General features: G+C 38.6%; 1 protein-coding gene across 1 annotated transcript in view; it reads left to right on the forward strand.

Annotated features, from left to right (window-relative positions):
• The first annotated feature begins 7,018 nt into the window (after nucleotides 1–7,018).
• The window catches only part of LOC117359712 (putative gastrointestinal growth factor xP4), a 92,390-nt gene continuing 84,178 nt past the window's right edge, over nucleotides 7,019–15,230 (forward strand). Inside the window, exon 1 of the mRNA XM_033942927.1 lies at nucleotides 7,019–7,035. Within this exon, the coding sequence (XP_033798818.1) occupies nucleotides 7,019–7,035 (17 nt within the window). The remainder of the gene's footprint in view (nucleotides 7,036–15,230) is intronic.

Here is a 15,230-nt window from a genome sequence, read left to right on the forward strand (position 1 = left end):
TAAAAATTGGTCTGACATTAATATAAATAATGGTGGATATGTGAGGAGGTAAAAAAAAAAAATTAGAAGTTTTGGTAAAAATCAAAGGATGTAGGGAAAGTTTGGATGTTATAATATAAGGCATATGATACAAGAGAATGTTATGAATAGAGTGGAAATTAAAAGGGTAGCAAATATGCTAGTGTGAAAATGGATATGGAATTTTAGGAGGGTTATGTTAAAGGAATAAAATTTGTTGTTTTTGGGTAATTATTGACTTTTTGAAAAGGAAAAGTCAGGAAGAAAGATTTCCATTATATATTTAATAATATTTAAAAGTGATATTTAATTTGAGGGTATTTGATGTAGTCTGCCATGAAAGATGGATGTGGTTTGGATGATTGTAATTTTAAAATTTGGTTTGATTATTTATATATTTCAATACTATCTTAATGGTAATGAATGAGTAAAGAAGGGAGGGTTTATGAGAGATGGGGGGAAAGGAAAGGGGGAAAAAAAAAAAAGAGGTAAACCTTGATAAAGAAGTCTTGTGTGATAAAGTGATTTTCATTTTAATATGATAATGATCTGGCTATTGGTTTAAAAGAATAAATATAGCTTGTGGGGAGTTTATCTATTGCCTAGTCAAAGTGTGCGTTTCAAAGTTGGCAAGTAATTTAAGGGAGGGACGGGAGGGGGGGGATTAAAAATATGGGAAGGGGTATAAGGGAGGGGATGGGGTCTAATAATAATTTTAAAATGGGGAAAAGAGGTTATAATATTGATGTGAGGAATATTATTGATTATTGTTTTGATTTAATATAATGACTTTAAAATTTTTTTCAATAAATGTTAATGGTCTCAACCACCCGATAAAAAGGAAAAAAGTATTGATATATTTAAAAAAGCAGAATGCGGATGTCTATTTCATACAGGAGACTCACCTTAATGGAGCTGAATCAAAAAAGTTAATTGGTAATTGGGTGAAGGATTGCTTTTTTGCACCAGCTGGGGTAGCAATTTTAATAAATAAAAAATGTTCAGCAGGATTTAATATGGTAAAAGCAGATAAATTAGGAAGATGGGTGCATGTGAACATGAGTATGGGCAATAATACTGTGGCGCTATTTAATGTGTACGTACCTAATTCGAATCAAATTGAATATTTTAAAACTCTACAACCAATAATTTTACCACTGGCTGCTAATAATTTGATAGTGGCAGGAGATTTTAATGCTGTTGTGGACCCTTTATTGGATAAAAAACCTAGTAAAATTTTAAAATCTTTAGGGTTGGATAATTTTATAAATTCTTGTAATTTAAAAGATATATGGAGCATTCTTCATTTTAATGATCGAGATTTTTCATTTTATTCACATGTTCATAAATCTTTTTCTAGAATTGATTATATTTTTGTTTCTGATGGGCTAATACAAGATGTTACACAAGCCTCTATAGAACCAATAATTTTATCAGATCATGGAGGAGTGTGGATTTCTTTAAATTTTAATGACCCAGATAATGTTAGGCCGGTATGGAGATTTAATAATGCATTGCTTGCATATCCAAAATTTTGTGAAGAATTTCAATTAAAAATGGATGAATATTTTCAAAATAATATTACAGAGGAAATATCTACAGAAATAATATGGGATGCTTTTAAGGCAACGATGAGAGGGCAAATTATATCATTTTCAGCTTATTCTAAAAAACAATTAAATAAGCAATTTACGGAATTGGAACAAGAAATAAAAGATTTAGAATTAAAATTGATTAATAAGTGGGAGAATTCTATGTTGCAAACTTTATTAAAAGCAAAATATAAATATAATGAGATTTCTTCTAATTTGGATAAAAAAAATATGTGTCAACAAGCTTTGTATTATGGTAGTTCAAATAAGGCGGGAAGACTATTGGCAAATTATCTTAAAGTGAAAAAAAGAAAGATGAAATTGAATGCAATAAAAGATGAAAAAGGTGAAACTCATTTTCAGATTGGTCCTATTTTAAAACAGTTTTTAAATTATTATAAAAACCTATATTCTTCTGAGTCTTATTTAAATAAAGAAAAAGATGGTATAGAGTTTTTAAATAATATTGAAGGTCCGAAGATTCCTGATCATATAAAAAGAAGTTTGGAAAATCCAATATCTTTACAAGAATTACAAACAGCATTGAAGTCTCTTAGAGTACGGACCGCTCCAGGTGGTGATGGTTTTACGGTAGAGTTTTATAAAACATTTCAAAATACTCTTTTACCTCATTTATTAAATTTATATCAGAATCAACTAAAGAAAGGTTGTATATCAGGCACTATGGCAGAATCATTAACTATTGTTTTGCCGAAGCCAAATAAAGATCTCATGTTGGTTTCAAATTACAGGCCTATTTCGTTGATAAATGTAGATGGTAAATTATTAGCCAAACTTTTGGCTACACGTTTGGCAAAAGCTCTTCCTCATATAGTTGGTATGAATCAAACAGGGTTTGTTGCTCAGAGACACTCTTCTAATAACACCAGATTGGCATTGCAAATGTTATATTTAACAAAAGAAATTGGAGATCCGGCTTTTTCTGTGTCTCTGGATGCAGAGAAAGCTTTTGATCATGTGGAATGGACATTTATGTATCAGGCCATGGAGTGGTTTGGTATTGGTTCGGGATTTATACAAATGATTAAAACTTTGTATAGCTCTCCTGTTGCTAGATTATATATCAATAATAATTTTTCTGATTGTTTTAAATTGCAAAGGGGAGTTAGACAGGGATGTCCTCTATCTCCTTTACTTTTTGATATAGTGCTTGAACCCTTATTATTAGCTATTCAACAGGAGGAGGAGATACAGGGTATACTGCATAAAGATAAAGAATATAAAATTTCTGCATATGCGGATGATATATTACTTCATTTGAGGAATCCTGAAACAACCATTCCAAATTTATTGGTTTTGATTGAAAGATTTGGAAAGTTTTCAGGATATAAAATAAATTGGACTAAATCAGAAGTTCTTCCTTTAAATGTGCATTGTACAAAAGGATTATTTGATTCATTCCCTTTTATATGGAAAGACGAAGGAATAAAATACTTAGGTATATGGATAAAAAACACGCTTGATGAGACAATTATAATGAATGAAAAAAGTTTATTGCAAAAAGTAACAGAGTTATGTGAGCAATGGAATCCTTTACATTTAACTTGGTGGGGAAGAGTACAAACAGTCAAAATGATGATATTGCCTGTGGTTTTTATCAAATGGGAATGATACCAGTTTTTTTTCAGGGGTCTTTTTACAAAAAGTTAAATAATATTCTTAGTAAATTTATTTGGCTGGGTAAAGCTGTAAGAATTGCTCTAGTGACTTTACAAAAACCAATTGAGGAGGGAGGGGTAAATTTTCCAAATTTTTATAGGTTTCATCAATCCTATATCTTGCGCCAAGGTATGTATTGGGTCTTAAGCTTCCAGATTGGTTATGGTTGGAGTGGCAGCTCATGTCTCCTATTAGGCTTCGTCATTTGATTAGTATTAAAATACCTAGAATAAGAAAAAGTAATAGGATATTAATGGACACATGGACAACATTAAAGTATGTTAACAACTTAACTCCTATTACTATTCAAAAATCTACTTGTCAAAATATATGGCTGAACTCCAAGATACAAATAGGCGGTTTTATGATTGTCTGGAAGGATTGGATTGAAGCAGGAATACGTACTTTAAATGATGTTATTAATGATGGTAAGCTGCTGGAGTTTTCACAATTGCAACATAAATTTGGACTTAATAAAAAGCAAAGCTATAAATGGTTGCAATTGAAGCAGGCCATTCAGGCAGGGTTCCCTGAATGGAAATCTTTAAATACTCATTTTACTTTAGAATTCTTATGCTTCCAGGCAGATTTTATGGGTCACCAGGCCGCGCAGTGGTACAAAACATTATCTGGCTATTTAAATAAAAAACCAAGGACTGTACTTAGAGATATTTGGAGCATTGAGATTAAGCATCAAATTAATGCATCTCAATGGCCACGTATTTGGTCTAGGAGGATAAGATGTACAATGTCTGCGTCTATGAGGCAAACATGGTTTTTCTTGTTGCATAGAGCACTCTGGACCCCTGTTCGCTTACAAAAATTGGATTGCTCTAAGTCTAATAGATGTTGGCATTGTCATCTTGAGGCTGGAACTCTAGATCATCTATTATTTTATTGTCCGTTTATTAATAATTTTTGGAAATTGATCTGGGGTCAAATAAATTGTATGTTAGAGAATCCTGTGGCCCTATCATATGACACAGTTTTGTTTGGAATGTCTATGAGGGCCAAAAGTCAAATTTCATCGAATAATAATAAACTGCTAATGATTTTAACAGGAGTTGCCATCCAACATATAACACATAATTGGAAAGACTATAGGGGATTGAATTATTGTTTTTGGTGGAGTTCAGTTTGTCAAGTGTATGAAATGGAAAAAACATTGGCAACTAAGAGAGGTTATTATAAGAAATTTAAAGTGGTGTGGGGACCATTAATTGAGTATTATAATAAATAATTGTATTTATCCCCATTAAATATGTGTAGAGGGAGGGGGGATGAGTGGGTTTTATGACATTATGAGGGGTAATATATGGAAAGGGAGGGAGGGGAGATAGTCTATGGTATAAAATGATTGTAGAGTTTCAAGTGAAGAGTGTACAGTATGACTTGATTTCTTTTACACTTGATTGTATAATGTAAAAATGAATAAAGATATTTAAAAAAAAAAAAAGACACCCCATGAAATATTCAGTTCTTTCTTAAGAAATGTTCATATATCCATGTCAAATCATTTTTTTATTTATCTCTGGAACAGAAAGTGATGTAATTGCAGGGAAACAACAAAATTTTCCTTGATTTACTCATGAAACAAAAGATATCCACAAAAATGTGTATTCTAACTGAAGAATAAATTAGGATACCCTAATAGTTAGTGTTACCCCCTGTGGCTGAAGTAACTGCAGCGAGATGCTTCTAGTAGTCATCTGCCAGTCTCTGACTTCGGGCTGAGGAAAGTTTAGCCCACTCCTCAATGTGAAATTCTTTCAGCTGTGAGATGTTTGAGGGGTTTCTTGCATGTACAGCCCGTTTCAAATCACCCCAAGTTTCAAGTTTAATGAGGCTTTGATTAATCGCTTAATCATAATTCTAAGCGATGTACATGATAATAAAATTACAAAGTTTGAGAAACAATAAAAATACTAACAAAAGCTAAGTCCAGTAGGACTATAGACAGACTTGACAAAACTAAGAACACAAGGAGAGGAAGGGAAAAGAACTACAAGTTATTTGAAAGAAAACAAGACATTCAGGGGAGTACATGTGGAAAGGGGAATTTAAAATACATGTTCCTCAAGCACCCTCTGATACATGGTAGAATTCATGGTGGATTCTATGATAATAATAATAATAACTTTATTTTGTATACCGCCATACCCAGAGAGTTCTAGGCGGTTCACAGTAGTTAATAAGATTACACATGAAAATAACGTTGGAATTTACAATTTTTTGGAATGTACATGTCGTTGAAGTTAACAGGAATTTAACGAGATGAAGTCGATATAAAATACCATCAGTAGGAATATACAAGTAATATACAAGGAGAATACAAGGAGTATGGTACAAGGAGAATACAAGGAATATGCAAGGAATATACTGGGAATATAGTACATGGAATATACATGAGTGACCGGGAAGTTAATAGGTTTGGAGGGGACCTAGGGGTGGGGAAGGTGGGGGTTCAAGTGTATTGAAGGGAGTAGAAGTCGCAAGAGGGAGTGTTAGGGATTCTGTCTGTGGAATAAGTGAGTTTTGAGTTTTTTTCTGAAGTCCAGGTAAGTGGGGGCGTCAAGTATAATTTGGGCAAGCCATGAGTTTATTTTGGCCGCCTGGAAGGAGAAGGTTTTGTCAACGAATCGTTTGAGAGGGCATAGTTTTAGGGAGGGGAAGGCGAATAGATGAATTCTGCGAGAGTTCTTATTGTTGTGATTTAATTTAAAGTGGGGGATGAGGTAGCTTGGGGATAGACCAAACACCGTTTTGAAGCTGAGGCATGCGAACTTGAACAGTACTCTGGATTCAAATGGAAGCCAGTGCAGTTTATGGTAGAAAGGGGTGATATGTTCCCATTTGTTTAGGCCAAATATAAGGCGGACAGCAGTGTTCTGAATCAGTTTTAGTCTCCTGGTGGTTTTCTTCATGGCGCCTAAGTAAATGATATTGCAATAATCGAGGATGCTGAGAATGGAAGATTGTACTAACAGTCGGAATGAGTTGTCATCAAAGTATTTTTTTATGGTGCGGAGTTTCCAGAGCACCGAGAAGCATTTCCTGACGGTAAGATTAGTGTGTTTCTCAAGGGAAAGGTGTTTGTCTAGGGTGACTCCTAGTATTTTTAGGGTTTGTTCTAGGGAAAAGTCCGATCCATTCACTTGGATTGAGGTAGTTTTGAGTTTGTCGTTGGGGGAGGCCAGGAAGAATTTAGTTTTGTCAGCGTTTAATTTTAGTCTATGGGATAGCATCCAGAGTTCTATCTGCCTGAGTAAGTGTGATATAGAATCAAGCAGCTCTAGGGTGAAACTGGTTAGAGGGATGATTATTGTGATGTCGTCTGCGTAAATGAAGAATTTGAGCTTGAAGTTTTGCAGGAGGTTTCCCAGGGAGACGAGGTAGATATTGAATAGGGTGGGGGATAGTGGCGAGCCCTGGGGGACACCACAAGAGTTGTCCCAGCTATGGGAGTAGGAGTCGTTCTTGATGACTCTGTAAGATCTATTTTTTAGAAACCCGTTGAACCAGCTGAGAACCTGTCCGGAGATGCCAATGTGTGCAAGGCAGTTTAGGAGAATGGTGTGGTCAACTAGATCGAAAGCACTGCTTAGGTCAAGTTGTAAGATTAGGGCGCTGGAACTTGGCTGAAGAGCGAGTGCAGGTGGTCGAGAAGAGAGGCAATGATGGTTTCGGTGCTGTGGCCAGAGCGAAAGCCTGATTGGTTGTCGTGTAAGATGTCGAATTTGTCCAGGTATGTGGTGAGTTCAGCATTTACTGCCCCCTCAGTTATTTTGGTGACTAGTGGGATGCTGGCGATGGGTCTGTAATTAGATGGGATGTTGGGAGGTTCTTTTGAGTTTTTTGTAATTGGGGTTATCAAGATGTGGCCTTGTTCTGCTGGGAAGTTTCCGGCGGATAGTAGAGCGTTGACCCATGACAGCATGTTGGCTTTGAAGTGGGCTGGAGCAGTTTTCATGGCATTAGGGGGGCAAGTATCTAGTCTGCAGTAGGAGTTATTGTATTTGTTGTAGTATTTGTTGAAGGATTGCCAGTCTATGGGTGTGAAATGATTCCAACTTAGGTCGGTTCTGGATCCTAGAACACAGTTGGATGTGTTTGTGTCATTGAGGATGGGGAAGTACCCATGGGGATTGGCCGGGGGCGTTATAGATGATCTTAATTTTTGTATTTTGAAATTGAAGAAGTCTGCTAGGGTGCTGGCTGTTAGGGTGGAATCCTCTCGGGTGTTCGTGAGTGTCTCAAGATTGTAGAGGTTGTTGACCAGGTTGAAAAGGTTTCTACTGTTGTTTGTGACGTTTCCTATTTTTTGGGCGTAGAAATTTTTTCGTTTTTCCTTGGTGAGGTTTTTGTAGTATTTTACTTTTGATCTCCACTCAGCCCTGTGCTCTTGAGTACCAGATTTAGACCATACTCTTTCTGATTTTCTTAGGTCTCTCTTTAGCAGTAGCAGCTCGGAGTCATACCATCCCTCTAGATTTGTGCTTCTCTTTCTGCGGATTTTTAAGGGGGCAATTTTGTTTAGAATGTTTGTGCTGTCTTTAGTCCATGAGGACATGAATTGATCTGTTTCTGTATTCTGAGTAATGATATTCTCATAGTGGGACCAGAATTCTTTTGGGTCGATCTTACCTCTGGAAGTGTGGGTTTTATTGGTTCTTGTTTTATTATTTATGTTGGCTCTTTGCTGGCAGTCTATAGTGAAGTAACATAATCTGTGGTCAGACCATAGGGAGTGTGACCAGTTATCTTCTTTCCAGTAGAGTTTGGGGTTGATTGGTTCTTTAGAGGAGAAAGTCACCAGGTCTAACTGATGACCTTTTTGATGGGTTTTGGTTGGGGGTGGTGTGAAGTAGTCTAATTGAGCGATGAGTGACCAAAAGTCTGATATTTCTGGTTGGTCTGTTTGCTCTAGGTGAATGTTGATATCACCACATAGTAAGTTGTATGGGCTTGCTAGAGAGTTGGTTATCAAGAATTCCGTGAAGTCCTCCTTGGCTAGGTTCCATTTTTTTGGTGGGACATAGAACAGAATAGGTTGTTAGGATTTTTGAGGTTAGCGATACTGATAATATCTCTAAGTTGGGCAAAGATTCAGAGTTAAGAACAGCGCAATTTAGGTGGTCTCCATAGATTATTGCTAATCCTCCTCCCCTTCCCCAGGTTCTAGCAAGAGTTATAATCTTGAAGCCTGGGGGGAGACAATCTTTGATAATGATGTCGCTGTCTGATAGTGAGCTGGCCAGGTTCTGCTGCAGCAAAGCATCTCCAAACCATGACACTTCCACTTCATGCTTCACAGTTAGTATGAGGTTCTTTTCCTGGAATGCTGTATTTGGTGTACGCCAAACGTGTTCTTTTCTGGTGTCCAAATAATTCAATTTTAGATTCATCTGTCCATAGAATACTATTCCAGAAGTCCTAGTGTTTGTCTAAGTTCTCTCTGGCAAATTTCAGTCTGGCCTTGATGTTTCTCTTAGAGAGAAAATGTTTCCTCCATGCAAGTTAAATTTCTGCAATCTCTTTCTGGTTGTAGAGGCATGCACTTTCACATCAAAAGTAGCAAGAGCTTGCTGCAGGTCCTGTGATGACATTTTAGGGTTTTTGGAGACTTCTTTTAGCATCTTGCGGTCTTGCTCTGGGGGTCAACTTGCTTGGCCGGTCAGAGCTGAGCATGTTGGCAGTTGTTTGGAGCGTCTTCCACTTGTACACTATTTTCCAGACTGTGGAGATCTTTTTAAATCCCTTACCAGACTTATAAGCTGCTACAATCTTCTTTCTGAAGGCCTCAGACTGCTCTTTTGATCTCACCATGGTGTTCACTCTCACCACAGCAGTCATGAGCACACCAAACTAAATGTCTGAGGTTTAAGTAGGGCAAACCTTTCAAAATACTGAGTAACGATGTTCTAATCATGTGTACCTGATGGTGATAGACCTGTGTATGATTTGAGCCACTTTAAGTGGGAGGATATGTGGGGGTGTTCTAATTTATTCTTCAGTTAGAATTCACGTCTTTGTGGATATCTTTTAGTTCATGAGTAAATCAAGGAAAACTTTTGTTGTTGACCTGCAATTACATCACTTTCTTTTCCAGGGATAAATAAAGATTTGACATCGATATGTGAACATTTCTTAAGAAAGAATTGAATATTTTATAGGGTGTCCTAATTTTTTCACAAGTGTAATTTGGAATTATTAAATATGTTCTTTTTTTTTTTTTTAATGTTCTCGATAATTGTTATAGCTTCTAACTTTGGAATATTGGTATGCAAAGAATCTATATCTAAGGTTACCAAAATAGTAGTTTTAAGATCACCATTGTAGTCAAGCAAATTGATCAGTTGAGTAGCATCACTAACATTGGTCCTAATCGGTGGAATGAAGGGTTTCAAAAAGAAGTCCATGAATTGTGACAGTGATATAATCGGTCTCCTGGGGGGAATGACAAGAGATTTATGTGATTTGATTGCACTTGAAGGATTCTAATAAATAGTGACTGTAATTTTGTATCCAATTTTTTATTTATTTCATTTTAATTTCATATTTAGTTTGCGGTTGATCACCTCTATTGTTTTATTCTTTATCATTGTCTGCAAAGTTTGTTCCTTTCTTCTTTTTGTTTGTATTTTGGGGCATAGTTATCAAATGGGCTACCATTAACCCTTTATTTGGCATTGTTGCTCAAAAGCAACAAGTGTTTCTTATGTCTTTTATGGGAGATGGGCATCTCCAAATGCCTGTTACTTAGCACTGGTTCACTTGTTAAACATCAAGTTATGTAAAGCAGCCATTTTTACCATCTGCCAATTAAAGGGTTAAAAGGTGTCTTACCACCAGCCCGTGCTATTTTAATACAGGTTTCATTTTATGCAGTAAGACTTAGTGATTTATAACTGGGGTTAAGTGTAAAATAACTTGTTTTAACAGTAGCCCATGTTGATAATATCCCCTATTGGTTTGTGGAAGGGAACAATATTAAAATAGCTCATACAGATATAAAGTATATGAGTATGTAGTAGGTATTACTCAGAAAAGGCCTATGTAATTTTTCTTTGAAAACTGGCTAGGGTAAAGTGCTTGAGGTGAAAATGCCCATATACAGTAGAACCTTGGTTTACGAGCATAATTTGTTCCAGAAGCATGCTTATAAACCAAATTACTTGTATATCAAAGCGAGTTTCCCCATAGGAAGTAAGGGAAACTCGCTTGATATGTTCCCACCCACCCCCCGAGGCCAGTGGCGCTGCTCCATCCCACACCCCCGAGAACCGACATCGCCCCCCCCCCCTGCGAACCGGCACCGCTCGCCCAAACAGCATTCAGCCTTACCCCATCTGGCACTGGCACGCAGCCCACAGGACATGCAACTGAAAGAAGTTCCTGCCTCTTGCCTGGGCCTTGAGCATCTGTGCATGCTCAAGGCCTTCCGGTTCTCACTCTCTCCGAGTTTCTCAGAGGCCCAGGCAAGAGGCAGGAAATTCTTGCACCGGCATGTCTTGTGGGCTGCGTGCCGGTGCCAGATGGGGTAAGGCTGAATGCTGTTCGGGCAGGCGGGGATGCCAGTTCTCGGGGGTGGGGGGGTGCTTGCAAATCAAGTCAACGCTCAGTTTGCAAGACAAGGTTTGCGAGAATGTTTTGCTCATCTTGAAAAACACTTGCAAAACGCATTACTCACAAACCAAGGTTTGACTGTATTTCATATTTGTACAGCTGACTGAGAAAGGAGAGGTTCAATAGTATGCATATTTTTCAAAATGCCATATCTATATCTGCCTGTTAGATATAGATATATTTAAAATACACTTTACTTCCCTAACCTAAGAATCACTCTCTTCCCCAACAAATCTCTTTTTTTTTTTAACCTGGCTTAGAGAACAAAGTGTAATTATATAAACCTACCTTCCAAGTAAAATACCTCTTCTAAAATAAACAATCCACCTAAGCCAGGAGGATAAAATCAAACTTTCTTTATTTCAATCCAGGACGTACAGTAATAAGGACCCGACATAGTGCTAAGTTTCGGTGAACACAAATGCCTACATCAGGGGGTCACTTGAGTTGTGTCGCTGCAAAGGTTCAAACTCTGCCACTCTGCTTTCTCTCTCCCCTCATAAGAATTAGTCTGTTTCTAGAGCTGTCTATCAGCTGGTAACCTCTCTCTCAGGGACTCCTTTCTCAGAGAACTCTTCTGGAGAGTCTGTTTCTTGAGCCTTGTGTGAGCCTCTAGATTTGGAAGCCTTCTGTCATGCTGGGGTCCTTATTAAGTTAAGTTTCAAGTTTATTAAGTCTTAATGTACCGACCATCGAGACATCTGGCCGGTTTACAATGTTTAAATAGTAATTAAAAAGTAAAATATATTAAAAAGAAAAAAAAAAGGAGGGTTGGTGTGGAACATTTATTAGACAAGTTACAGGTACAAACATGCGCTTGAGGATAAAAGGGAGAGGGAAAGTTAATAAATACATCTTTAAAAAAAACAAAAAAAAGTTTTAAAAGGAGGGAAAATTGAGGGGGAATGACATTGAGGAATGGGATCGCTTCTTAAAAGCGGTTGGTGTTTAATTTTCTAGCTATTGAGAAGGAAATATTTAAGTGCTGAGGTATGCGTCCTTGAATAGAAACGTTTTTAATCTGACCTTGAATTTGTCAGGAGAATTTTCAAGATGGAGTTGAAGTGGCATGGCGTTCCATAGAGTAGGAGCCACTACGGCGAAGTTTGATTTCCTAGTGATTTCCCAGGAGGCACTGGGGGCACTAAGGACATGGGAAGGAGGCACTGGGGGCACTAAAGACATGGGAAGGAGGCACTGGGGACACTAAAGACATGTGAAGGAGGCACCGGGGGCACTAAGGACATAGGAAGGAAAGAGGGAGGGAATAGAAAGGGCCTGAGTACAGAAAGAAAGAAAGGAAACACAGATAAGGAAATGCAACCAGAGACTCATGAAATCACCAGACAGCAAAGGTAGGAAAAATGATTTTATTTTCAATTTAGTGATCAAAACGTGTCAGTTTTGAGAATTTATATCTGTTGTCTATATTTTGCACTATATTTGTCTATTTTTCTATAGTTACTGAGGTGATCCAGCTTGCGGAGATGGGGCGGAAACGGGGTATATAAATTTTAGACTTAGTAGTTTGCCAGTCCACAAAATAATTATTTTATTTCTGCCGGTCCACAGGTGTAAAAAGGTTGAAAAGCACTGATCTACAGGATAATGTTATAGTTTTAAATGGAAAGGGTTTTCATTATGGTGTTCAAGCAGCATTTGGCCCCAAATACATGTTTTCCTGCACAAATCCCATATTATTTCTCTTAACTTCTGACTTCAGTACGTTGTCTTTTAATGTGCATGTGAGGGTGCAAAAAGAGCCGAACAAAAGACCCGGCGTGGATAACTAAAAAAGTGAAGAAAGTAATAGGTGATAAGAAGAATTCATTCAAGAAATGGAAAAAGGGTAAAATCGAGGAAAACTGGAAAGAACACAAGAAGTATCAAAAAGAATGTCACCTCGTGGTTAGAAAAGCAAAAAGAGAATATGAGGAGAAGCTAGCCAGGGAAGCACGAAATTTCAAACCGTTCTTCAGATACGTTAAAGGGAAGCAGCCGGCCAGGGAGGAGGTGGGACCATTGGATGACGGAGATAGGAAGGGTGTGGTGAAGGAGGAGAAAGAAGTGGCAGAAAGACTAAATACGTTCTTTTTGTCAGTATTTACAAATGAGGACATATCCAACATACTGGAACCTGAACAAATCTTCAAAGGAGAACAAGCAGAAAAATTAGCATCCATGGAAGTAAATCTTAAAGACATACACAGGCAGTTAGAAAAACTAAAAACTGACAAATCACCGGGCCTGGACAGAATCCACCCCAGGGTACTGAAAGAGCTTAAGGAGGAAATAGTAGAACTATTACAGCAAGTTTGTAATCTATCCCTGAAAACAGGCGTGATCCCGGAGGATTGGAAGATAGCCAACGTTACACCCATCTTTAAAAAGGGATCAAGAGATAACCCAGGAACTACAGACCGGTAAGTCTGACCTCGGTTCCGGAGAAAATGGTGGAAGTGCTGATTAAAGATAGCATCAAGGAGCATCTAGAAAGGAATAACTTATGTAAACAAGCCAACATGGCTTCTGCACTTCTTCGAAGGAATTAACAAACAGATGGACAAAGGGGACCCCATAGACATCGTATACTTAGACTTCCAAAAAGCCTTTGACAAGATACCCATGAACGCCTACTTCGGAAACTGAAGAACCATGGGGTGGAAGGAGACATACACAGATGGATCAGAAATTGGCTGGCGGGTAGGAAGCTGAGGGTAGGAGTGAAGGGCCACTACTCGGACTGGAGGTGGGTCACAAGTTGTGGCCCCCCCTGTGGTCGGTGCTTGGACCGCTGCTATTCAATGTATTTATAAATTATCTAGAAACAGGGACGAAGTGCGAAGTAATAAAATTCACAGACGACACCAAACTATTTAGTGGGGCTAGGACTATAGAGGAATGCGAAGATTTACAAAGGGACCTAAACAGACTGGAGGAATGTGCGACGAGATGGCAGATGAGGTACAATGTAGAGAAATGCAAAGTTTTGCACGTGGGAAACAGAAACCCGAGATACAACTACACGATGGGAGGGCTGTTACTGAGTGAGAGTACCCAAGAAAGGGACTTGGGGGTAATAGTCGACAAGACAATGAAGCCGTTGGCACAGTGTGCAGCGGCCGCTAAGAAAGCGAATAGAATGCTAGGTATAATCAAGAAGGGTATTACAACCAGAATGAAAGAAGTTATCCTGCCGTTGTATCGGGCAATGGTGTGCCCGCATCTGGAGTACTGCGTCCAATATTGTTTGCCGTACCTAAAGAAGGATATGGTGGTACTCGAGAAGGTTCAGAAGAGAGTGACACGTTTGATAAAAGGTATGGAAAACCTTTCATATGCTGAAAGACTGGAGAAACTGGGGCTCTTTTCCCTGGAGAAGCGGAGACAGAGGGGATATGATAGAGACTTACAAGATCATGAAGGGCATAGAGAAAGTGGAGAGGGACAGATTCTTCAAACTTTTGAAATCTGAAAGAACAAGAGGGCATTCGGCAAAACTAAAAGGGGACAGATTTAGAACTAACGATAGGAAGTTCTTCTTCACTGAACGGGTGGTGGACACCTGGAATGTGTTTCCAGAGGGCGTGATAGGACAAGGTACGGTATTGGAGTTCAAGAAGGGATTGGGCAAAACTTTCTAATTCTGTCTAGGGCCTCTAGGCTGTGAGGAAACCAGTCCATCTCAGTTCTATCTGATATCTCACTTGGATGGCTGATTTATCTACTCTCTAGAGCAGTGTTTTTCAACCTTTTTACACCTATGGACCGGCAGAAATAAAAGAATTATTCCGTGGACTGGCGGTTGAAGAACACTGGGCTAAGTCGTGGGACAGACCCCACCCATCTCTACCCAATCTCCACCCCAGACCCCGCCCCATAATAGAACTAATTGCACCTTGCACGCCCCGTGCCTCATCTGGAAGCCTTCCCTCTGATGTTGCAACGTCAGAGAAAAGGCTTCTGGTTCAGGCGCAGGATGCCCGTAGGAGCCACTGCCCGTGGCTTTGTGCACTGAATCAGTTAGGAAGAGGGAGCTGGCTTGAAGATAACGCCGCATCGATCACATCGTGAACTGGTGGTTGAAGAACACTGTTTTGGGCCTGATGCACGTGCTGGCCCTGTGGACCAGTAGGAAATTTCTGTGGACCGGCACTGGTCCATGGACCAGTGGTTGAAGAACACTGCTCTAGAGACAACAACTGTCTTAAATAGGGCTGTTTCCCAATGGTCCCTTCATATTAGTTTCCCATACATGTTATATGGAAGAGGCTTATGGATCTAGATAGAGATAACGTTTCATTACCATACTGC

This window comes from Geotrypetes seraphini, chromosome 4, assembly GCF_902459505.1.
Source record: "Geotrypetes seraphini chromosome 4, aGeoSer1.1, whole genome shotgun sequence".
In the NCBI taxonomy this organism is placed as follows: domain Eukaryota; kingdom Metazoa; phylum Chordata; class Amphibia; order Gymnophiona; family Dermophiidae; genus Geotrypetes; species Geotrypetes seraphini.